This window comes from Eublepharis macularius, chromosome 5 (genome assembly GCF_028583425.1).
Source record: "Eublepharis macularius isolate TG4126 chromosome 5, MPM_Emac_v1.0, whole genome shotgun sequence".
NCBI classification, from domain to species: Eukaryota; Metazoa; Chordata; class Lepidosauria; order Squamata; family Eublepharidae; genus Eublepharis; species Eublepharis macularius.
The window spans coordinates 122,821,163-122,846,170 of NC_072794.1; the positions used below are offsets into that span (position 1 = coordinate 122,821,163).

At 44.9% G+C, this 25,008-nt stretch overlaps 1 protein-coding gene across 1 annotated transcript in view; it reads left to right on the plus strand.

The window, feature by feature from the left end:
• Positions 1 to 11,897: 11,897 nt before the first annotated feature.
• WNT2B (Wnt family member 2B) overlaps positions 11,898 to 25,008 on the plus strand; it is a 39,714-nt gene continuing 26,603 nt past the window's right edge. Inside the window, exon 1 of the mRNA XM_054980046.1 lies at positions 11,898 to 12,102. Coding sequence (XP_054836021.1) covers positions 11,945 to 12,102 — 158 coding nt within the window. The 5' untranslated portion in view covers positions 11,898 to 11,944. The remainder of the gene's footprint in view (positions 12,103 to 25,008) is intronic.

Here is a 25,008-nt window from a genome sequence, read left to right on the forward strand (position 1 = left end):
GAGTTATTTATTGATGATGGGCACTCTAAACTGAGCACCACTCACATGCAGTCTACACATTCAGGCAGTCACAATACTGATCATTCTTATGGCACACTGACTAATAAGATTGGCAGCAATTCCTGCTGTCAGACACAAACACATATTTGCCACCTCTGGGAAGTACCTATGCTTTGAGAGACCTTCTGTTGTGCTTCCCAGTTTGACCATGTCAGTGCTGCCGGGTTTGATGCCTGGAGGAGCCTTGGGATTTAACCAGTGACAGCTCTGCCTTAAAGAAAGGACTTCGTGTTCTCCTACAGCAGTTGTATAGCTATTTCTCATATATTACATCATAGACTATTGTCTGCAAATGCTCTTGTTGCTATTAAATACAAAATTCAGTGCATCTCATCAGATACTCAGATGTTCACTTTTTAAGGCCAGGCTCTTCTCCAGAGATCTGAAGAGGAAGATCTCTCACCTCGCTCTTTGCTCTGCCACCTTAATGTCATGTTCCAAAATAAGCAGTTAATGAATGGTGTATTTATAATAGGCTTTGTCATCTCAGAGAATGTGTCTCCTGTGAGATCACCAGGGTTGATAACAAGCTTTATTTCTAGACCAAGATAGTCTCTCAGGTTCTAATGAGAACCTTGAAAGGAAGTGAATGGCCACCCAGGAGGGCAGAAAGAGTCACAGAGCTATCAGGAATGGATACTTTGACATCTGGTCTTTAAAGATAATCACAGGAATGTGTTGGCATAAGGGCCGGGCTTAATTTGAAGCCAAGTTGAACTTGGGAAATAGTTTTAAGTGGTAGGGATCAACTCTGGAATATATGAAGTACTGAAAATGAAGAAAATGCTTCTGGGCATATGCAGAGTGTTATTTCCTAACTGCCCATGTAATTCTAGTCAGCAAGTTAGGATTAAGGAGAATGGCTTCAAAGTCAAAGACTTGTCTTTTACAAGGGTTCACAAAATTCAAGTGGCAAAAACAGCACAACAGCAAAAGCAAGTTCCCAGCCCATGACATTGTGAATTAAGGTTTCCTAGATGCTCTAAAAAGAATGTTTGTACCCTATTTGAACACTGTGCTTGATCTACTACCTGCATCCATCACTGACCTGAACATCTTGAGCTCCAGCGCTTTGTTTTAAACCTGACCCTGTCCTTCTAACACTGCTAGCTCACAGAACAGGGCGTGCGCTTTTGCAAAATCTGGCCTCCAGCTGGCAAGATTTTTTTTCTGTTCTGGAATGCACAGCAGTTTCCAGCAATCTCAGTTTGACATTTTCATCCGCATGTGAAAGGGAATGAAGCACCTTTAGAAGAGACAAGGCAGGGGCGCTGCCCTTGGCTACACCACAAAGCTGGTGGTTGCACAGACTGCATGGCAAATTTTAATCCAGTATAAGGACCAAAACCTGTATGTGCAGTATTAAAGTTAGAACCTCAACCAATGTGCACTGTTGGAGTACATCAAATCCCCTAATGAGCCCCAAACAACACACACTTAAACTAGTGTGACCAGCACAAAAACCATAAACTACCACTGGCTCTCAAGATTATTTTGGACAATCTCTGGGAATCTGGGGCAAGTTCTGAGTTTCACATTTAGACAGCTCCAAGATAGTTTAGGGGGTGGGGCATCAAGATCTGGTGGAGGCGCTACTCTCTGTTGGAATACATGCTTCCTTCCCCAATTCAATCACTGGCCTTTCCAGTTGAAGGATCTGAAGTGTGACAGGTGTTGAGAAAGACCTTTCTCTAGGATTTCTGAGCAGCCGTTAGCCAACAAACCAGACAACATTAAGCAAAATGGAACAATAATTTGACTCAATGTAAGGTAGCTTCATACAATCATTTGGCTTCATATTGGGGGATCTCCTCCCGTGAAGCCTGGGCAGAGAACCCTTGCCCTACAGAGTGCTCAAATTAACCAGCATCCTTCAAACTAAAGAAGGTAACCATTTCTGGTTTGTATGGATATTTGTATTGTATGCCATATAGTCTATCTCCTGAAGAAAGAAAATCAGATTAACTGTGGCATGCATCAGATTTTAGATGTATCACAAACATATCAAGCTCTCCACTTCCCTAGTCAAATAGGAAGACATGGGGATAGCTTTTGGTAGAGCTGATTGCCTTGTATGGCAAGTGTACTGAAGATGTGTGGTGTTTTTGTAGAATGCCTACTTATAAGTATAGGGAAGTACTTCGTCAGACTGTCAGGACCCAAGAATGGGGAGCAGAGAATGGGCTACTATTTACTAGGTCCTAAGGGGCCCGCCCAGGATGCAAGTCTGCAACATCTATTTACCATTCAGAATGACATTGGTTTTTTTCATGATTTAAAAGCCTAGACTATGGGCTAGAAGCCTGTAGGTCATCTGCTAGATCTTGAGGTTAATTTGGACAGTCTCTGAGAACCTGAGGCAAGATCTGAGCTATACCAGACAGCTCAGCAGAGAAAGCATCAAAATCTGAGTGAGGCATGCTACTTGTGCTCTACAGACAATGATGGCCTTGAAAACAGCATCAGGAAACAGCATATTCTTGGAGCCCCCCCCCCCTCTCATAAAGCTCCTCCTTCAGGCAGCTGCAAAAGTCCACCTTCTTGTTCTTCTACCTGCTCAATTCAAATGGCCCAACACTTACCTTCAGTCATCAAATACAATCAGTGCTCATTAAGCAGGTCAGGCTAGTTATAGAGCCTGGAGAGATAGTTGACTTCTCCCATTTGTACTGCTGTAATACTGGCTCATGTCCCACCACTGCACTAAACAAACCTTGAATCCTTCCTCCTTCCTAAGGAGCCTTTGTTCCACTTAAGTACTTCTGTCTCCAGTGGAAGAGCCACTTAAGTTCGAAGAAGGCTCCTTAGACTGGAGAAAGGCCTCAAACTTTAGCTTAGTGGAGTGGTGGAACACAGACCACTGCTATGGCCATACAAATAGAAGGAGACTTTACAGCTAAAGATACTTCCTCCAGAGGAACTTCATTCTGCCCAAGATAGGATACCACACAATATTATTTTAACAAGAAAGTAAATAACTCTGAGAATATTTAACAAGCTTCTACTTAACAAAAACAAAAAAGGGAACAAAATTAACTTCAGGAGCTGACTGGAAGCCGCTGAAAGTCCCAGGTCAATGAATCGGTGATGCTGCTAAATATAATTCCCACCATATTGTTTTTACCTATGACCTGTCACATACTGCTCAAACTCCAAAATGGCACACTAAGGGAAAATATGATCCCCTCTACAATGCATTGAACGCCCTTCATTGTTATAAAATCAATTAATGACCCTAACCACTGGGGCACTGTGCCTGTTTACATAATACAACTGTACAACTGAAAAGTTCTGATTTTGAAAACAACCCTCCTATTCAACATTGCTGTGGCTGCTGGCAAAGAAGTGGTAGCCACAACAGCAGCAGTGGCTGACCGAACACTCAGCCAAATCAAGTCACCACCTTCACCACTGACAGAACGTGGGCAGAACATGGGGAAATTCTGAAGTGACTGGCCTCCTATGAAAACAGACAGTTTATCCCTTTGAAGTTAATGAGTCATAAAGGCATTTGAAAGCAGGACTTGTTTGTTTACACACTGCAGCTCATGTGGAGAAAACAAGCACCCATTCTGTGCAGGCCACTAATTTGAATGAAAGATCAAATGGAGTTGAGTGAAACAGTATGAAGCCATTCGAAGGGCCACTGTTCTCTCCAGCAGCCTCTCTGCATAGAAGCTGGGCCAGGCTTTGAGTCATGTCAGGCATCACTGGAGGCGGTTCTCTTGTCACAATTCCAAACAAGTGAAAGTCTGGCTTAAACCTTCATGGAGTCAATGGAAAATGGCTCTAAAGTCCTGTACTTCACTCTGCACAGACCAGTCTGTCAACTGAACTCATCTCATTGTGAAAATCTGTCTTCTGAGAAAGCTAGGGAGGTGATGAGGGAAGCTGGTCAACAAATACAGTATATCACCTTGATGCTTTGATTTGCGTATAAGCCTTCTTTGCACAGATGCCATTTGCCTTTTGGAACAGCTTCTCTGTTTATGGCCGTTTCCACATGGGTGATTTGCCCCAGCTTTGACACTGTTGGAAAGTGGGGGGGTTTCCTACTTCCCCAATGCAGAACGTTTCTGTGATCTTTCCCAAATCAGTTTTGCAGCAACATTTTAGGAAAGATCACAGGAAAGCCTGGCTGACTGCCCTGGGGGAAGAAAATTCTGGATTTTCCCAGTCATACCTATGCAGCAGCTATTTTTTCTGTCCCAATTCTTGCAGCAGCCATCCCTTCCTCACATGCTATCAAGGTGCTTTTTGAGGGTTTTTTAAATGGCAATTGGCATATTTATAATGGCAAACTGACATGTCCATTACCTTAAAAAAAAAACCTCTGTAAAAGACCACCCCTCCCCAAAAGTGTGGGAGGGTGTGTGATTGCAATGGGGCCTGGGGCAGGGGAAATACAGGGAAAGCTAGTCGAGTGGGGGATTTTTTAAAATATTTGACTAACCACACAGTTTACGCTGATTCAAACTGTCAGTCTACCAAGTTCAGGATTGTCTACTCTGTCAGGCAGTAGATCTCCGGTCTTAGGCAGAATCCACTTCACCTACTCCATGATCCTTTTAACTGGAGACTTTCCACGTGTAAATCAAGTGCTCTACCACTGAGCAACAGGCGAAAATCTAACCTCTGGCTCATCATCTCAGATTCCATTCAGAGGAGAAACAGTAATCAATAGTGTACAATCCTCTTGCTGGCATCATTTGAAAATAAGTATCTACATAGTCAGCCTGTGTCTATTCTTGATCTTCCTTTCTCCAAAACAAATCTGCAATTTCCCACCTCCTTTTCTTTTTGTGATTTGCCTTGAGGACCTTTGCATCGTTCCTTGAAATACTCTCTTGATTCCCTCCGGAATCTCAATATCCCTCTTGATTGTTGCTGACAGGAAGGAACAAGCTTGATCATCAGCGTCAAATAGACTACAGTCCTGACACTCTTTGTGGGAAGCAACTCATTGAACACAATGGGACTTTTTTCTTTGTTAACATGAATAGGGCTAGGCTGTTATTTCAATGAAATGTTTAATACAAGTCCTACCCTTTGTAGCCCAGTGCAACATTCTGGACAGTTTATCCAAATCCTTCTTAGTGATGCTACTGTATTATTAATTTTTCACACGTTCATAAAGTGGTAACTTCAACTCTTCTTTCCAAGATCTCTTGCACACACTTTTAATGTGGTTATCCAACCTTCTACGGATTCCACGGAGTTGACTTTCCTACTTCCCCTTCTTCCTGCAGCTCATTGCGCCACCTAAAATTGTGTACCCTGGAAGACCGCAAACCCTCAGGAACAACACAGAGACAAAGTCGGCGGTTGCAGCGGGGGAGGGGTCAATGGAAATCACTGCTCCATTTTTCCCAAACAGAAACGGTGTTCCATCAGAGGAACTGAATGTTTGTATACGCCTCATTTTTTTTACTTGTCTTCTTCAGCATTTGCATTTGATAGCATTGTTCTTACATCAGATACCTGGACCTTTTCAAAGGTGCAATTCTGACCTTATCCTCCTAAAATTAATCCTGTATAATCAACAGTTGACCAGTCATTTTAGAGTTTTCCACAGGGAAGACAATATTAGGAAAGTTTCTCTTTTGTGGTGACAGGGGAAAGGCATTGTGTTCTAAAAGCATTTGATGTGATTATATTTCATACCTCATAATAATTGTGGCAATGCAGTCAGCAAATGTCAGTCCTCCCCTTTTGCTTTTCAAGAAAGGCTTTTGTGCCTTGGTAGGACATAGATCCATGTGCATAGTTTTACCTGTTGAGAATGCCCTCTTCTTACTGCCATTAGCCTTGAAAGAAAAAAAAGCAAAAGACACGTGGCTGTCTCTGCCCTGATGGTTACAGGACTAATAGTAGTGCAGGGAAAGGGATTTTAAATCTCTCCAATTAAATCTCTCCTGTCTTCACCATGCAGCCTCAAGCTGAAGTGGGTCTATGCATGGCTGCAATTTAGCTTTGAAAATGCATCCTTCATTCATTCATTCATTCATTCCATTTGTACCCTATGTTTCTCCCCAGTGGGGACCCAAAGCAGCTTATATTGTTCTCTCTTTCATTTTATCCCTACAACAACACTGTGAAGTAGGTTAAGCTGAGAGTGTGTGACTAGTCCAAGGTCAACCAGGAAACTTCAACGACACCGCAGGAATTTATACCTGGACCTCCTAGATCCTAGTCCACTATACCATACTGGCTTTTGTTTAGTTTAACCCTAAAGAGATGACAACATTGAAGAATCTCTGTCTGTTAAAGGTACAATGCATGTATGCTTGGCTGTGGTTCAAATTGGGGCCACATAAAAAAAGGAGAAAGGGGGTTTAATGCTTCACCCTCTCAGTTAACTTGGCTCTTTCATTAGCATGATAAAGAGGAAAATATTAATTTTAGAGGTCCCAGATAGGATTAGTATATTGAACAAAGGAGTTGATAAAAAAAAAAATCAGTGCTCTTGAGGGAACTTCACATAGAGCTGAGGACAACTGTTCCTTAATCTCCTAAGGCCCACATCATTTTTTTTTTGCTTTTTTGCATCCAAATGTCCACCTGTTCATACTCTGAAACTTCATGTTCTCTTTGGGTGGCCTTACTGAGTCAGCTGGTCTGGTAAAAAGCCAAATATTGCCTTATCTACCCAACCCCTGCAAATGGGTTTCATTTTTCCAAATGGAAAAATCCACCCATTGACCTAACCCATGACATTGTCCCACACGCAATCAGTGAATGAGTAAAGTGCACAGATGACATTGTTAAGTCCGTTATATTTCCTGTTTTCTTTTTTGACCAAAGCAAAGCACAGAGTTTGGGGTTTCTGTTGTGAGAGCATCACTAATGGAAGGCAGCTTCTGCCATTGCATTACCACAACAGAACATAAACTCGTTACAAAAAAAATGCAATGGCAACAGCACAGTGGATTTGGTTGGCTTTCTGGTTTTTCTGCTTGATCAGGTTTCAAAGGACTGTTCTGAGGTTGAGGATCAACATATGAAGGGGTGGAGGAGATCCACTACTACAGCAGTGGGGGGGGGGAGAATAGCAGGTAGAGTTCACAGAACTCCCGTGAAAAATTCTGAGAAGACTCTGCTACTCTGCAAGCTTGGCAGGCTGTGCGTGCATGAGGGGCTAAAGAATATCCAAGGTTCGTTTCAGTTCAGAGCCGAGATGAAACTGAACACTCTGAAGAAGTGCAGCGAAATAAACATGGGGGAAGGGGTAGACTTGCCCCAGAATCAACAAAAGGTGCTCCTTAAGGCAAAATATCTGGCACCACTCTCGCTTCAGTCTACTGAAATGAGCAGTTGCACCATGCAAATTCAGAGCATGAGTTCCAAGATGAAGGAGTTTGCATGTGGAGTTTTACACACTGCTAGTAGTTTTTAAATGCCAATATACAAGGGGGAACTAGTTTCAGTGTTACAGATATGCCCCAAGACCTCTGGGAATATTTGATGGTTCTGAGGTTTCTTTATATACCTCTAAGTTTCTTACAGTGCAATCCCAAGCAGAGTTACTCCAGTCTAAGCCTATTGATTTCAATGGGCTAAGACTGAAGTAACTCTGCTTAGGATTGCACTGTAAGAACTTAAGGTTAGTTAGCCATGCAAACTAAACATGTGCAGTGAATGTGCAGTAACAACATGTTCAAGGTGGGATTAGGGGGAATGGAAAACACTTTGCACGTGCTTAGTGGGGCTCTCTTATGATGTTGGTTCAGAGGATCCAGAATGGAGATCAGACAGAGAACAAGTTACAGGGACTAAGTGTTATTCCCTTGGTGATAAGCCCCACCTTTCCTCTTTCTCCTTTCCTTCTTATCTAGGTTTCAATTTTTCTGAGTAGGATGATGGTCACTTCTAAGTTCTTTATAGCACCTTGCGGGCAGGAGGCTGGAATAAATATTCAGTGATGTAACTGCATGAAGTTTTACGTATTTTATTTATTATTTCAATTTATAAACTGCCCATCCGAAGGGGCTCTGGGCAGTGATCAACCATTAAAATCAATAATAACAAGAAAACAATAATTCTAAAATCAACATACAATAAGCAATAATAAAATAAATTAACCAAGTACATTTAAGTGCAATGGTGGGGAGTTATCAGAAGAATCTCACTATAGAGCAGCAGGTATAAGCTTATCAGCAAATGCCCAGGCCATAGTCTATAAATATCCACTTTTCTCCTGCCACCTCCCCACACTGGGATTGTTTTATAAATAAGTTGTAACACAATCATTCAGCTGGGCCTCAGACAAAAGAGCAGAGTCCCACGTGCTTTTACTTTCTAGCACTGAAAATTGGAGAAGCCTAATTGGATTATAGAGAAGCCTCACTTTCTGGTCTCAGTTTCTCTCAAGCCAAACAAACAGCCTAATCCCAAACAGAGTTACTCCAGTCTAAGGCCACTGAAATCAATGGGTTTAGACTGCAGTAACTTTGCTTAGAATTACACTGAAAGTCATTATTTTATTTATAACGATTGGACAAGGAAGAAGGAGATTTGGCAAAGGGAGAAGGGAGAGATGCCAAAATGCCTGCTGATAGTAAGACTTGCAACCCTGTGAAATTAATTAGACAAAACTCAGAATGCAGCTCAGAGAAGATGTTGGCTGCACAGAAACATAGACACCTGCTAATGTACAAAAACAAAAAGAAAATAGCATACATTTAAGGGGGAGAAAAACATCACCATGAAGTAAGTTTCGTCCTTGACAAAAGTTTTGCAGTAGATAGTAGTCACCTGGCATTTTGAATGAGGCCTAAAACATTCTACAAATAAACTACTTTGAACCGCCAAGAGCACAACCAACAGGATTTGGGGTTCCTAGAGTGCTTCCGATAGAGGCCATATTCTTTCTCACTCCCCACTCCTCGAAGTCTGTGGCCCTTACCAGGTGGAGGCTCATCGGTTCTGGTGGGTCTCTGCTCTTCATGGCTACTGAAATTAGTCTAGGAACCAATATTTTATACGCTCTGGAGTAGAGATGTTGTAAATTTTTTGGTAAACATATTTGTTAGTCAGACATGAGAGGTCTTCCTTAAACCTTTGGAAAAGACATTAATGAGACCATTATTGAAACAGATTTCATTAGATAATCAAGTTCCAGCAAATTGTAGGCCTATTTCATGCAGGGGACCATCAAGGACTTATGAGGGGGTTCTTTTCTCCTACCCCATTATTTTCTTTTCCCCTTCCCTGAAAGCTTCCATGGCCTTTCCCCTTTTCCTCCCCCCTTCTCTCCTTTACACCCACCCACCCACCTACCTTTTATCTGCCCCCCCCCTTCAGTTTCCCTGCTTCCCTTACCTCTGCCATTACACTGTACATTTTAGCACAGATCATGAGATGACATACAGAATAGCAAGTTAAGCAGGTTAATATGGGATAGGAGAAGAATTTGGAAAGAGGGAGAATGGGATTCGGAAACTGTATTTTTCAATACCCCCCCTTCCCACAGTGAATCAACATGAAATTGAAAACTATGTTGTGCAGGCCAGCACTGAACACTGAACTCTGTGGGATAGAGCTTTACTTGATCCAGAGAGTCATACATATTTCTTTATTAAAGTGTTAGTTCCTACCCCCTAAAAGATACCACTTAAATCAGAAATGATTTCTAGTTCTGGTTTTCTTGGCAGCCATGTAAGAGTGTAAAAGAACTATCCATCTTGAGGTGAATGCACATATGCAGGTCCATCACTTGTAAAGGCAATACCAGACAATGACTTACATGCATGAAACAGGCACCAGAGATCAAAAGGTTGATTCAGTGTTGGCTATTTTAATCAGTCCACTCTCCTATGATTTTCAGTGGCAGCAATCCCAGCTGGAAGCTGTGGAATAATGGACTATCTGTTATGTGTGAGTAGAAGATAAGAAGCCACAGGCAGAACTGCTTCCTCCAAATACCATGCAAGGTATGTAAAGATGAGAAAAGGAAAACAAGAGTCCCACACCGGGAAGGGGTGGGGTAGAGCTTTTGGCTTGACTGGCAAGATAAATTTAAAGAAATGGTGTACATCCTTTGGACTGATGACAACTTGAAAAATTGATAGTTCTTTCCTATTGTTACTGTTAATATTTCAAGCAGTGATTTCCAAACTTGAGTTGTTGTTTTTTTGAGAAACTAAAACGCAGGCTTGATTATGCAGTTGAAATTTTTTATCCATCAGTCATTGAAAGGAAGATCTCCAGGTGTACAGAGGGCTGCAGAGAACTTCCCCAGAAAACTAGTCCCCTAACAAAGATGCATGACTTCCATCTTTGTCCTGCCAATAAGATACATTCGACTGGATATAAACACTCAAGGAGTGCCTTGCTGAAAGAAGCTGTAATCAACCCAGTCCTGTTTCCAAACACTGGTCAGACAGATGCATCAAAAGCAGAGAAAAGTATTATGATTATGACTGTGACATGCACAGTGCAATGCTGGACACAGTTACATGTTGACTTCTATGGACTAAGAAGGGTGTAACTCTGCTTAGGGTTGTGCTGTTGGTTATCATCTCTGTGAGGCATATATAGGTACTGGATACTGCAAGATCTCTGAAAGGGTTTTTCCACCTCTGGTAAATAGCAGGAAAAGCTGGTATGGACAGCAGAGAGAGGATGTGATGTGTGGAAATAAGAACACCAACCCCACCCTGACATGAACTTCACTTGGTAATATTTTGTGACAAGGAACATGTTCTGGGTTTCAGCATTTAATGCAGACATCTTACTAAAATTAAGCAGGTTTGAGGCAGGTCAGTCCTAAAATAGAAAAGTTCCTAAGGTCGGTCTTGCATTCCATGGAAGAAAGTTGGGATAGAAATAAAACATTTTCTGCACAACTGGGGTAAAGGACATTAAACAAAACATGTACATCACTGGATGTGAACGCTAACAAAGAGGTTTTACAGGGTTTTTTGTTTGCTCTCACACAACCACTTTGTGAGTTCTTCCAATTATTAAAAAATGCAATTTGTTCTGGCCCTGTGCTTGGCAGGTGTGAGACTTGAACTCCCTACATCGATTGCCTCACCAAGGAGGCCTTCTGTTGCATACTACTTGGGTACCCATTGTCTCAAGAAGGGAGCTCTGTCTCTGGAAAGCCTGCATCCTGAAAACCTTGTTGGTCTCCAAAGTGCTACTGGATTCAAAGCCTGCTGTTCTACTGTTGATACCCACCTAAACTACTGGGGTACCAAGAAAGAGGGGAAGGCAGCGATTCCATTCTGGTCGAGCCAAAAGCGACTATCCCTGGACCCATCCACACCCAGCAGCCTCCTCTGGCCCGGGTCTGCGATGACTGGATCGCCGCGCAGAACCAGAGGCTCAGGAGGCGCTAGGACCCGCGGGGGCGTCCCGCGCCTGCCTGTTGCCCGCTTGGGGAGCGCTCAGCGCTGTCTCTGATCTCCTCCGGCTCTGGCTCCAGCAGCAGGTGGTGCCTGGGAGGGAAAAGGTGAGGGAAGGGAAGAGGCGAGGCGGGGAGAGAGGCGTCCCGGCCGCCGGGCTGCGCCGCGCCTCGCCTGGCCCCAGCCTTGCCTCTGTGCCGGGGCGTTTTGCCCAATGAGAGCCCAAAGGAGGTGTCAATCTCCCCCGCCTGCCCCCGAGCCCGGCCCTCCGGCGTGTCATCATCCTTCCCACCAGATGCCCGTCCGTGGGTCTGCCTCGGAGCCGCTCCTTCCAGCCCAGGCGGAGGCCAGCGCATCTCCGGAGGGAAGCCGCCGCCCGCCAAGCCCGCCGCCCGGCCCCGTGGTTAGCTTGACTTGGCCCAGAGCAGACGGCAGGGCAGGGAGCAGCGGCCGGGCTGGACACGAGGTCGCCTACTCTGGAGCTCCCTTCGCCCTCCTCCTGATACTCTTTTCTCGCCTCCGGAGAGGGAATTATGCTCGGCTCAAACCGCTTGGCCAGCGCTGCTAGGATTGCCTGGACTCCCGGGGGCAGCCGACGGGCGGCCGAGGGCATCCATGCCAGCTCCCGCCTCTGCTTGCCGCTGCTCCTGCTGCTGCTGAGTCTCACGCCCCGCGTGGATTCCTCCTGGTGGTGAGTGGAAGGCAGAGCCCTTGTTTCGGGGGGGGGGTGTCCTGGGGGAGGGAACCCGGCAGGATGCCCCGTCGGAGATCCTCAGCCCTTGTCTCGGTGGGGTTCAGCCACGGATCCTGTTCGGAAAGCGGACACGTGCGACGGCCGCGAAGGCTAAAGGCAAGCGATCTTCAAAGCATGTGCAAAGCGCCAGAATTGCTCGCGGTCACTTCCCAGACCTCTCCCCCGAGTCAGAGGCGCTGCCGCCGCCGGCTTAACCCCGGCATGCACTTCTCTTGTTTGACACCAGGCAATGGAGGAAATTCTGCTGCCAGGCAAAGTCGGCGAAGGGGCTTCCAGCCCAGGAGAATCCGGCGGCGTGGAGAAGGGCAGGGCTGGGCGTCGGGAGGGTCCCCCTCCCCGGCCTCGACGTGGGGCTTCTCCTTTCGAGGCCGGGGTCTGTCCATGGTTCCTTTGAGGGATCGAGAAGCCAGAGCAGAGGGGCAGCTGGACTGGGCTGCGAGGCGAGGTTGGCAGGGAAGTTCTCATTCGAGGGCTTTGCTTATCCAGAAAGCTGGGAGGGTACGGAGGAGTGAAGCCGCGAAGGCAGACGGTGCCTGTCAACGCGCATCGCGCTGCTTGCTGCCGCGGGCTTATCCGGAGGCAGAATCAACAGTTTACCCAGATAGGGAGAGGGGGAGGGTGAATCTGCCTGAGACCACCACCTTTCACCGCCCTGCAAAAATGGTGAGCCTTATCCGGCCCACGCGAAACACTTGCAGTCCGTGTCCGGACAAGCTTAGCCGCAAACACGTCGCCCGGTTTCCGTGGGGCTTACTCCCCGGGAAGGACACGGGTGCGGCCTTAACACCCCCCCACCCCACCCCCGCCGCGGAAGAGTTGAGCTCGTGCCTTGTCGTTCCCCGCTGCAATGAACCCCCATTTGGCCGGGGAGACCTCTGACTCGTCCCTCACCCCAGATGGGCAGCCGGGTTGGTCTGCGGCAGAAAGTAGACCATAAAGACGAACCCAACGTATTCCGTGCATCTGACCAAGTGAGCGGACCCCCGTCCCGAGCCCTGATGCTGGAGGGTTCGCCTCGGAAGCGCCGCGGCTGCCCCATTTCGCATTTCTGTAACTTCTTCGATGGAAAGATTGGGAAGAGGGCGAGCAGAGTAGGCGAGATACGTGGACAGCCCAGTTAAGAGATCTACTGCAGGTGGCCGGGTTGAGCCATCAGTGTAGGGCGCACCGCCTGCTTCGGTTAGGACCAGCTAGCAAGGTCCCCGCGGGCCTGAGACCCGAGCGGCTGGAGAACCCACCTGTGGCGTCACCGCGCTTCCGGGAACAACGAGCCCGGCCTTCTCCTCTCCTGCCGGCTGGGTTGCGGCTCGCCTTCTTTTGCGCGGCCACCTGTGGCGGGGTCTCTCGGCCTCCTTTGGCGCGAGCGGTCTCGGGGCGCGAGGCTCTCTGCCTCGTCTCTCCGGCTGCCAGCAGACAGGCGACCCGCGGCCCCCCGCCCAGCGAGCCGCTGCCTCAGCCCCGCTCCCTCCATCCCTCCGGTTTTCGCCTGAGCGCCCCCCTCCCCGGGCCGGCCTTTGCCCGCCCGTCCGCCCGCCCCGAGGCTCCTTCGGCGGAGAGGACATTCCGTCCGGAGGGGGCGGCGGAGCCTCCGGCCAGCTCGGGGGTCCGACTCCCACGAGGCCAGCCAACCTTCCAGCCTGTGTTTGTTCGCGCTGCGGCGGCCGGCGTAAACACGGCTGAGCCTTGTTGATGACAGACTCGTTTTAATTTAAAACTGTTTTTATTGTTCATACTTGGGGCTTAAACAAGAGCGCCTTCCTAAACGGGAACAGCTGTCAGTCCGCTCGGAGGAGCGAAGCTTCGGCAGCGCTTTCCCTGAATACGCGGGCACTGGGGAGGAGGCCTGTTCACACGAGTGTGTTCCTCGCTTGTTCTCTGCGGTAACATCCTTTCCTGGACGAAGCCGAACCGCAAGCGATAAGCGTCACCGACTCACCACCACAGGGTCATCCCTTCCACCGACAGCCACTCTAGGACTGCTTCACACGTGCAAAGTGGTCCTTGGGCAGCGTGGTCCTGGCTTGCACGTGTGAATGGTCCGTCTGATGTCACAGACAGAACTTGCCTATAACGTCACAGCAATATTTTTTTTTCAACTGAGTCAGATTCGGCGTTCCGTGATAATAACCAGCCCTTTGGAAGAAACGCGTGCTCTTCTCTTTCTAGCGACTGACGTGTAGAAAACCCTACTCAATAAAAAGAAATTTACGATGGAAGAACGATGAGAGCTAAAGAAAGACATCTGCTTTGTTTCGGTGGATTATACGCGTTTAGCAGTATGTAGCAAACCCCCCAAATTAACTAGTAGGAGAGCAAAAATATAATCACAGGGATTTTAAATGGAGGGGGTCAGAACGCCCTTCTCTAATCTTTGAATGAATATTTGAAAGAGTCATATTCACTATATTGTATATATCTGAAGTCTGATTCCGGGTCAATCCTTGGCAGGTTTAACTGGGATATAAAAAGTTCTGTTGAAATCAGAGGGATACTTCATCATTCCTCCCGTCGCGCTAGATTTTTCTTTTTGTCTGTTTCCTGAGTGTAGAAGTCGGCCTCTGGGTTCCACGTGCACCTCCCTGTCAGGTTTTTGAAACCCAAACAGTATTAAGCTGATGCGTTTTGATAATAATAATAACGAATAGATGGAGGGACACGTGTAAAACGAATCGCTCGCCGGAGGCTATGGGTGGAGAATGTCAGTAAGGACGTCGGAGCGTTTGTGTGCTGCGATCCACAAATCTTTGCATTTAAATGGACGGGGTTGACAGTCCGCCATCCTGTACATAATTTACTTGGGGGAATCTGTATTTTGAATGCACTGGAACTTTTGGGTAAACGGAATTGCGAATCATGGTAAAATACAAAAGTGTTTTTTAGAGGAAATGTGAACCACTTTTCTTTCGTACCTGAAATGTCTGTGGGGATCAGTGCCACCCCTCTCTCTTTCGTTCGTTCTTTTTGCGTGATAGTGCATAGATCTAGTGCATAGATCTGCTATAGATCTAGGAGAGCAAGATTCGGGCCCAGTAGCACCTTGAAGACCAACTCGGTTTCCAGGGGATGAGCTTTCGAGAGTCAAAGACTCTTCTTGCTCTTCTCCTGCAGGCCAGCGCGGCTGCCCACCTGCAACTCTCTCTCGCCGGGGAATCTCTCACCGTCGCGGAGCGCCGATCGCTGGGCCTTTGACTCAGTCTCCGTCCCGCGTTTAACTCCTTCCCCGTCTCTCTTGGCCTCCGCTTGGCAGCCTTAACCGCTGCCGCTGCTGCCAGGAGCGTCTCTCCTCGGGAATCGGATTCCCGCCCATCGAAAGAGGCCGAGGCAAATGCCCCTCGCAGAGCGCTGAGCTCTGGGGCTGATCCGGCGCCTCCGAGCTGTCAGCTCCACTGCCGAGGAAACCTGGGTGGCGCAAGCCGGAGCCCTTCCGACAGAGAGGGGAAAGCCCCTCGACTGCTCTCTTCGGCTCGTAGAAGAGGAGGCGGCAGGACATCATCGCCTGTAAGGCTGCCTTGGCAATGATGCCCTCATTTTATCCCCGCGGCTGCTGCTGATCCTTCGGCTATGCCAGTAGAGGAGAGGCGACAGTCTTGAGGCTTCTCTGGGTTGGAGCCAACCAGCTTTTCCACAGGTGGAAGAGTCGGGAGATTCCCTTTTAACCTATGGAGAGACTATGCTGGGGATGGTGGAACCTACATGAATAAGTGCCAGGCAGGTGGGGACTGTGGTGAGGAAAGGAATGGAACAGAAAAACGGAGAAGATTCAACCCTCTAGGACTGTTTTCAGGCAAGTTGCAGCCACTGCTGAGGAGCAGATGCAGCTCAAAAGGAGCAGGTACACTTGGGAGCACAACCAAGTCCTCTCATTTGCCCCCCCCCACCCCATTTACATGTTTCAGCTTCCTCCCTTTGCTTAAGAAAGGGCTTGAGAGGGCACTGGGTTGCTTCCCCAGTACCACCAAGCAAACGTTTGCCTTTTGCAACAGCAAGGCAGGAAAACCATCAGAAAAGTCTCTGCGGTTGCCATCTGGAGACTTCTCTCTCCAAAGCTCGCACCCTCAGAAGATTCTTGGTATCTAAAGTGCTATTGGACTCAAATCACGTTGTTCTACTGCAGACCTGCACAGCTACCTACCTGAAACTGTTCCCAGCTGTGACAGACACAGTGACTCAGAAAGGCATTTGCTTCCAGGTTCCCAGGTCCCAAAGTCTCCTTCAAAAACAGGGAATGATCAGGTTGCTAAAGCATCTTGGTTGTGATCCTGAGCGCCCTTTCTTATAAGCCAATCCAATGAACTTGGTTGGGAGGCAAATTCCCAATGGACGGGTAGCCGTGTCAGCCTGTAGCAACAAAGTAAAACATTTATTACAGCATAAGTTTTCCTGAGTCAGAGCTAACTTCACGCATAGGATGAGTCGAGTTCTGACTCAACAAAGCTGATGGTGGGATAACTTTTAGTGGTCTTTCAGGTGCCTCCAGGTTCCTGATATATTTGGCTGGGATGTAAATAGGGTTAGAATTTCAGCCTTAATCCCTAATAATAATCCCTAATAATAATTACATGGAGGAGAGTCTGGTTTCTGATAACCTTACAGGACTGCTGAAACAATGTTTCTCCAGCACTCTGAGCACTTTGGAAATGCACTATGAGTATTGTCTAAATTATAATTACGCCTCTGAATTTGAATAAAATATGACTGATTGAGGGATTTTGATATCTTTCTCCAAATCCCTGTTGCAACCTGAATAAGTGACTTCTCTATATTTCTAATGAGGAGAGGAAAGAGGTTCTTCTGTGTCTTTAAACAATGTCATGTGCATATCAAGCTATTTTTATGGCCTATCTCTTACCTATGTAATGCAGGGATGGTTTGGTTCCATAACATACTGCTCTTTTCATGTCTTATGAGCTTTGATTGCATATATCGCATGCAAGAGGAAAGGATAAGTAATCAGATCAAATGCATCTCTTGAGGAAGAAGAGCTTGGAATTAGGCACTCACCTGGTGACCTGTGCAGCCCTGAGTCTTTTGTGTGCATGTGCTTGAAAACTGGGAAGGACAAATTAATGATGAGAATGGGGAATAGACAATGCAGGCTGTGAAACAACAGTGCATAGCAAGTATCAGTCTTATTTTCCTTTAATTTCCCAAGGAACCTAGTAGGGTCCTCACAAACGGACATGCCCATCTGGAATACATTGTACACTGTTGCATACAAGCCAGCTCAGGGGAAGAGTCTGCTTACTCCTCTGTTATAATAATGTGGACAGGTTACTACAGGTGTTGAGCATTGCAGAATGACCTCAGGGGTCCTCTGGTTGCAGAGAATGTCCAAAAGCAGAGGGGATAATTTTCACCCCTTTATGTGGGGAACAGGACAAAAAGTGACACATTTAATTTTTTTTTAAGTAACTGAAGTTAAATATGGGGGGGGGGTGTCTTGCTGTAAAAGTCCACCAGTGGAATTACCGGCCAAGGAAAGCTGTTGAATGTTTTATTGTGAAGTTTACCAAAGAAGCATGGGCAACAAGTGTTGATGAGGGATGGGAATGTCTTAGGTATCAAAAGTCTCTTCAGGACATATATATCAGCACAGTCTACAAATACCAGTTTTCTTCCATTTTAATTGTCATACTTTCCCCCAAAGAATCCTGGGATTCTCCTTGATTCTTCTCCTTAATTAGCTAAGAGTTTTCTGTTTAGAGATCCTTAGTCCCCATCACAGAATGACATCCTAGAATGCTGTAATGACAATTAGAGCACATTAATTAGGTGGTACATCCTTGGGACAATAGCAGTGAATTCCCAAGAATACCCTCCTGGGAATAAGTCCCATTGAATAGACCTGAATTGCATTCTGAATAAACCTGCTTAGGGCTGGTCTCTAGGTTAGCCTGGGCAGCCCACTGGGTTCCTTCCACTCTGAGGTTCAACTTGGATCTGAAACTTATACTCACCATTTACAAATGTGAAGATTGCAATTATTCCCCTGTTAGTTGGTAGGTAAAGTGCTCAGCCAAAATTAATTGATGCTTTGGTGAGAAGAAAGATTTGTCCTCTTGTACAGAAAACAGAATTTCCAAGAAATGTTTTCATGGTAATTTATGTTTCTACACATAAAGGCAGTATCACTGATATCACAGCGTTGAGAGTGGGGGTACATTATTGCATTAGGGTTGCCAAATTCTTCTTAAGATTTATGATCTTCAAACTTGTGCGTAAGGGAAATGCTTGTCATTTTCATCAGTCGGCTTTTGAAGCTGAATCATGGAAAGTGCCAGGTTGGTTTTGTTCTTCCTGTGCGTGAAAAGAAAATATCAACCAAATGCTTCTTCTAAACAGCAGCCAGTTATGAATTTTCAGTGATGTCAGAGACGATGCAGATTGCTTCACAAACCCCCCAGGAATTGCTTGAACTCCAGCATGGTGGTTTGCAAATGGATGTGTGTATAAAAAACTTGTAACTCTAAATAAATGTTATTTACAATACAACAGAAGCTCAGTTTTTTTTAAAAAAGCTGTGGCAGATGGGCTCCATAAGGTGGTTCCACCAGCTGGAAAAAGCTCTCCTGCTATTATGGTTTTGTTTTGCAAACTTCACATATGCTACATAAAGAAGAGGGGAGCTTAGATTTATAATGCCTAACAATTACAGATCAAAATCCAGAATCTTAAATAGAATTAATTTCTAATACTGAAGCTCTTTTTTGCTAGAGCACAAAAATAGGTGATCAGGCAAATTCTACTTGAGCTCGGTGACAGAACACATGTTCTGCATGCAGAAAGGCTCCGGTTCAATCCCTGGCATCTCTGGTTAAAAGTATCTCAGGTAGAAAAGAGAAGGAATGTTTGTCTGAGCTGTTGGAGGGTCTCTGCCAATTAGAGCAGATGTTCTGGTCTGGCAGCTTCATACAACGATAGGACTTGTTGATTGGAGCTGAGATTCTTAGATAACTTATGATGTCTAATTTCAATACTTCCTTTTGACAGAACACAAATCCTAACAGTCAAATCCTATAAATACACATTGGCATGTATCCAGAGATCCAGAGACCTTGCCAAACAGGACTTACCCACTTATTCCTGAACAGTTTTGTTCCTAGGGGTCATTGGACTTTCATGAACAGCAAGGGGCAGGGGGAGTACAAAGCAGGGGTTTACAGCAGCAGAGGGGAATCAGCAGAAACCATGGTTGGAGACATGCCATTAGCTGCCACAACTGAAGTAAAGAGGTTTACAGGCCATTTTTCCTCTTGAAGTAGAAATGCAAAGAGTAATCTCTCCCCTCATCCCCACCCCTTCATGGGTGAAAAATATAATAGGTTAAATAACTCACATTATGTCACTCTTTAAAGCACATACAAAACCTGCTGCTTAATGGCAAAGCTGTCCTCGGCCAACAATTTCGCAACAATATGGTCAACTCATGAAGTTCTGACTCCTGCCAGAGGTCCTCTCAACTTGCCCGTCACTGCATGGGGAACCTTCTGTGGGTGTGGCTGGTTTTCTTCAGAAGTGACAGGGCACTAGGATGCCATATTGTTTGGCTTCCCTTCTAAACCTTCACCTTTGCCTCCCCCTATGACTTGTAAGTTCCCTGGAATAATACAGATGGTAACTGGAAGGGGGGAAAGACTTACCAGTGCAGCACTTTCTTATGAAGCACATTAGAACTATTGTTCAACCAAGGAAAAGGCATTTTCAGGGTATGGCCCTAAGCATTGACCATAAGCCTCAACGCAGAGCTATTTGGAGCAGCTTAGAGCAATGCAACTCCTAAACATAATCTGTGCAATAAACAATCTTGGTGTAAATATCTAAGTAGAGTTTATTCATTGCTGAGAGGGAAGTTCAAGTGAACTATATACAATCACATGTATTTGCAACACACTGACACCACATACAAACAGGAATACAAACACTCCCTCCCTGCATGTAAACTCACTTTCACATATACCAGATTCTAATTAGCTAATCTATTCAATTGAAACCACAGTTCTTCGAAGTCTCCCTCCCCACACCCCTCGTCCACAACCGCCATTTAGCAGCAGAGCAGCTTAGCCTAAAGGAGGATTCTTGGATGATACTAATAATCTGAACACTTTTTGCTCTGACTTCAGACCTTTTTGTCACTGAAATAGCCTTAACCACCTTAGTTGACAACTTGTGCTAGAAGGAGGTCAGAGGGAATGCGCTCCTATTAGTTCTCCTAGACTTCTTAGTGGCATTCATTCCCACCGAGCATGATATTCTTCTGGATTTACTAGTTGGGATAGGATGTACCATGTTGCGGTGGTTCTCATTCTTTCTGAAAGGCACGAGTCCAGAGGGTAGTACTTGGAGATGACTGGTCTTCCCACATCATTTGAACTGTTTTACCTTATTCTCTGTGCTATTTTATATCAACGTTAAACCACTAGGGGAGGTCACCAGCTGGTTTGGGTTACAGTGCCTTCCATATTCAGGTGACCCCCCCCCATCCTCATGACATTTAGGAAGCTGTGGGTTTGCTTGGCCAGTGTCTGCATTCAGTGATGGGCTGGATGGGGATACAGCTTAATCCTGAGAAGCTGGACATGCTATTGGTTAAAGGTTCAGATGGTTTGAGAAGTTGGATACCAGCTGTTCTGGATGAGACTATGCCAGCTTTACAGTATAGGCATATTCCTTGGACCAGCACTGTTCTTGGAGTCTCAGCATCTATTCCTAGGCTGTGGACCTTCTTGGAGAATGTTGGTAGAACATCAGATCTCCACACTGCCATGAAGCTCTCTGGGTGACCTTGGGCCAGTCACTGACTCTCAGACTAAGTTATCACAGGTTGCTGTGTGTATCACTCTGAGGTCCACACAAGAAGGATGGAGTAAAAACAAATTAAAAGGTGGGGTATAATTTTCTTTAAAAAACAAACAAACCTCCATTCTTTTCAATACAGTTTGCACCGAGGTAGAATTCAATGAGGTGCAGCCTGATCCTATGCTTTCTCTTGACCCATACAATTTTCATGAAATTCTCCAGAACTGTTACTCCCTTCAGACACAGGATTGTGACAGATTACGGGTAGACAGTGGAGTCTCTGATTTGTAGACAATTCACATTCTTGCTTGCGTAGCAGCACACAGAGTTAGGACAATATTGATGAATGAGTGAAATTTTCCTCCTTTCCCTGGATCCTCACATTTGTGTGTTGAGGGTGGGGTGAGTATTGTAAAGGCTAGACAGAGGGGTGGTGTCTTTCTGTGCTGAAAGATCTGCACTGGCTCTCCAGCTCTCTCCAGGCACAATTCGAAGTTCCTGGTTCTATGGTGTTGGGCTGTGACTTTGGTTCTATGGCTTTAGGCCCTCCTCTCATGCAGTCCTGCCCATTAGTCAAAACACTTTCCCCAAGCTCTGCTCTCTGTGCTGCCTGCAGAAGTGAGATGTGTGACAGCTAAAGACAGGGATTTTACAGTGATGGCGCCTCATCTTTGGAATGCCCTCCCCTTGAGTCTTACCTAGTATCTACATGTTTTCTTAAAGTGCCAGGCCAAACCCTTTCCTTTTATCTGGGGCTTTAACTGATCAGTTTCATCTTTTTAAGCTTGATGATTTGCTGCTTGCAGCCGGAGGACTGTTTTATGAATATTATTTGTAGTCTCTTGATTAATGCCCTTTTATGCCCTGGCTTGTTTGTAAGATGTGGTGGTTGTTGCTAATTTTATACATATTTTAAGGGGTCATCATTATATCTTTTTGGACTAAGATCTGGTAAGAACCAGGCTCAAATCCCCAATCTGCTATCGAAGGTTGCTGAGTAACCTTGGATCAGTCACACACTCTCAGATGAACCTACCTCACAAGGTTGTTGTGAGAATAAACTAGAGGAGAGAGAATAATGTAAGCCACCTTAGGTTCCCATTGGGGAGAAAGATGAAAGGAATACATACATACATACATACATACATACATACATACATACATACATACATACATACATACATACATACATACATACATACATACATACATACATACATACATACATACATGTAAACTGCCTCTAGCAGTTTGCTAGACAGGTAGTATATACATTTTCGAAATAAATTTAATTTTACTAGCAACTTGGGGGCAGGGTTTTAGGTCAGGGAATACTTTTAAGAAGAAGTAGGGGATAACTAAGCCATAGACAATCTCTGCCCTCCCACTTATTATGGTCTTTGGAAATGGGGAGGGAGAGATCATGGAGATCTGCACTACACTGGCTAGAGCCAATAGCCCAGTTATCCCCAGTCATCCTGTAAGTCCGAGATGAAGGCCCCACCCTTAACCCATCAATAGCCCTGTGTTCTCCATGATTCTCGTATGAGCGGTTCCTGCTCCCCTGAATCACGATTGGGGCAGCATGCAGCCACAGCACTTTCAGCATCTTCGCCATAACTGTTACCTCAAAAAGAAAGGGTGTGTGTGTGTGTTATTAGACAAGTGCAGATTCATGGACCATTCCTGATCCTGATCAGGGCAACAGTAAGAGGGGAGAAGGAGACTGAAACTCTTTCTGCATGCTACTACAGTCCTGATCCAGAGCAGGACCAACACGTGTGGGAATTATGGATGACACAAAACCCACAAATGATTCCATGGTTATGTTTCAGTCTCATGGAAATAAATTCTTAACTAACCTTTCTTGGTACAATTGGCAAGAGCAAGTTTTGCTAGTCATGGCATTCTACAGGAGTCTTGATTTTCAGAAATAGGTACAAAGCTGGGACTCATCAGATCATCTGGTAATGGATGGATCTCACTGTCTTTGGATATTACATCTATAGCAGGAATTCAGAAGTGTGACCTTGCTAGTTTTTCTGTAAGCCCCACAGTGAATGTGTATGTGAAGCTACTCTGTCATATGAGCAATTAGAAATGCTTACGAGGACAGGAAATGGAATGCATGGGTTGAACACACTGAGATACCCCACACCCAATAAGGCCAGTAATCCGAATTAGAGGGAGCAAATGAAGCACCTGAAATCCACAATATGTACCAGGATTTCTTGCAATGTTGCAGAGTATGTTGGGGCAGAGCTTTCATGCTGCACACTGCTGCAACAGATCCTTTTTGATTGCACCTTACAACTTGCTGGGGCAGAATTCATCTAGCCTAGTATTTGAATCAGTACAAACTTCTGGACTTTTTATGAATATTTGAAGCCATGTTTGCTTTCAAGAATGCTTTGTTCTGATACAGTACAACAGATAATTAGACAGCAGGATTTTAGTTCATCATCACCTTAGAGACCAACAAGATTTTCAGAGTGTAAGCTTTTGAGAGTCCAAACTCCCTTCTTCAGACACCATTAGACAATGTTAGACAGAAACATAAATAAATTATCAAATGGCATGATCCTCTAAGCCATCACAAACAGATAAAATTAATACATTTATATATTATTTTGGAATATTCCAAATACCCCTGGCACCCCAAATTCTGTGCATGCATCAAATATGGAGATCTACTGATCTGCTGAGAAGGGCCTGCTTAAGGTATCTTCATTGGTGGATGTACAACTGATGTCTACTAGAAGTGCCTTTCAGAAGCAGTCCTAATTTGGTAGAAAGCAAAACATGCATGCTGCTCTTTGAAGATACAAATTACAAGGTGTTTTTTCCCATCAAGAGCTCGGGTGAGCTCTTGATTATTTATTACAGTTTTTTTTTTAAGTGCTGGTACTCGTGATGTTCTCCCCTCTCATCCCAACTCCCAAATGCCTAAGAAGCACTGGTACTCCATAAAAAGGTGCCAGTAATATGTAGCAGCATGTTCCCCAGGGAAAAAAAAGCCCTAGTGATTAAAGCCTTTTGCTGATACTGTTTTATTTCTTTTTAAAATGTTTGGTGGCTCCAAAACATTTTAATTTGTTTTGTTGTTATGTAGATCATGCACTTCTAAATTGTTTTAAAATATAAATTGCTATGTGAACAGAGGTTAAAATAAGAATGATAAATCAGCAAACTGTTCAGCCTTTGTAATAATTCCAGCATTCTTCTTCATGGAATATTTTATAACTGATGGGTTTGTTCCATTCCTTTTCACAATATTTTGTCTAATTCTGTTTCCTGGTTCATGTTTCATTCATTGGAGAACTCACTTAAAGCAAGGGTTGAAAATGTTAGAAAGACATAATATGTACTTAATTTACATAGTATAGCTGCATATAATTAATAATAGTTGCCAGGAGTATCTAATGTTGTTCAGATGCCAAGCTGCAGCATGTGTTGTTATCCTTTTTGGAAGCTTAGTGCCTTTCTATTTGGGCAAATGCTTAACAGATCTCTAGAGAGATCTGGATTTTGTGAGATTTGAATTGCAAGAAAGTTGATCTGCTGCTGCTTGCTATTTTGTTTCAAAATCTTTAGAGATTTTCATAACAAGAGCAAGAAACATGCTTTTAAAGTTTAGTTTTTATACAGTGCCATTCTAAATGGACTTAAATCCTTCTAAGTTCATTGACTTCAATGGACTTAGAATAATGTAATTCCGCTTTGGGTGGCACTGTTTAATTCCTTCCTGCCCTCCCCAGCCTCTTGTAGAAGAGATGGGCTTTAGGAGCATCATAAAAGAGACTTCTTTAGAGATAAGGGCTGAATTCTCAAGAGATTTATCAGCAGTGATAGTATTGAATTAGTGATAGTATTGAATCACACTGTGTGAGGACCATTTTATTTAGGATAGCTTTTTAGATGTATTTTTAAGTGTGTTTTTAACTGTTTTGGTATTTTGTATTTTGATTATTTATTTTATATTGTAAAAACTGTTGTCTGTTTATATTTTATACTGTAAGTCACCTTGAGCTCCTTTTTGGTGGTGGC